General features: G+C 36.5%; 1 protein-coding gene across 1 annotated transcript in view; it reads right to left on the bottom strand.

Annotated features, from left to right (window-relative positions):
• Nucleotides 1–313: 313 nt before the first annotated feature.
• LOC146973993 (fibroblast growth factor 1-like) overlaps nt 314–1,109 on the bottom strand; it is a 4,923-nt gene continuing 4,127 nt past the window's right edge. The window contains exon 3 of the mRNA XM_085796762.1: nt 314–546. Coding sequence (XP_085652888.1) covers nt 361–546 — 186 coding nt within the window. The 3' untranslated portion in view covers nt 314–360. The remainder of the gene's footprint in view (nt 547–1,109) is intronic.

Below are 1,109 nucleotides of genomic sequence, written 5' to 3'. Positions count from 1 at the left end.
TTATCACTTAAAATAAGATTCATTACCTTAAAAATGAACTTGTTTTCAGATAATTTTCACTTGTTTCAAACAAATTTTCAATTGAAATAAGTAGAAAAATCTGCCAGTGAAAGCAAGTTTTTTGTGCTTGTAATAAGAAACTTGCTCCACTATTAGATTTTCCTACTTATTTTCATTATATAAATACAAACCATTTACCTTTTACCAGGTCTAAAAACAAGCTACTTTTTAATGTGATGAGTCATATTCTATTTGTTTTGACTAGAAATAAGACAAATATTCTTGGTAAGATTTTGAGTTTTTGCAGTGTACATTTAAAGACTTCAGTGAGCGTGTCCATTATTTCCGTGTTGTTTCACATCACACGGCGGCTGCAGGCCGGGGCAGGAAGAAGACGGCCTTCTGACCCAGGTGGGCGTCGGCCCCGGCCTTGGGTTGGCCGTTCCTCTTCAGCGCCACGTACCAGCCGTACTTCTGAGAGCGGTACGTGTTGTAGTGGTTTTCTTCATACTTCTCCAGGAAGTAACACTCGTCATTCAGAGCTTGCTGCGACAAGAAAACCCAAAGGGAGGAGAGAGAGGGAGGGAGGGTTAGGTCTTAAATCATCATCACAAGTCATCACTATGAGTTTACACACTAAAAACTATGATGATGAACTTGAATGATACTAGAATGATGAAACAGTGGATTGCATAGTGTAACATAACCTGTTGTGTAATAGTTGAGGTGATATAAGTTATGCTTCAACCTACACCTTCTCAATCTGAAAGTCTATTGAACAACTTATTTAATCATTCACTTTTTATTCATTTGCTATTTTTGCTTTTTCATCTTTTCTGTGTCTAGCTGCTGTATTTATGTTGAACTGGAATTGCTATTGCCCAGTGAAGTGCCATGTCAAACCAAAGACCGTACTAGACTAGACTTAACTAAACTAAACTAAACTAGACTATATCAAACTAGACTGAACTAAACTAAACCAAACCAATGCAGACCAAACTAAATTAAACTAAACTAAACCAAACTAAACCAAACTAAACTAGACTAGACTAAAGTAGACTAGACTATACCAAACTAGACTAGACTAGACTTAACTAAACCAAACCAAA

This window comes from Trachurus japonicus, chromosome 14 (assembly GCF_045865225.1).
Source record: "Trachurus japonicus isolate A0001 chromosome 14, Traja_1.0".
NCBI classification, from domain to species: Eukaryota; Metazoa; Chordata; class Actinopteri; order Carangiformes; family Carangidae; genus Trachurus; species Trachurus japonicus.
This window is presented reverse-complemented; position numbering and strand designations above follow the sequence as displayed.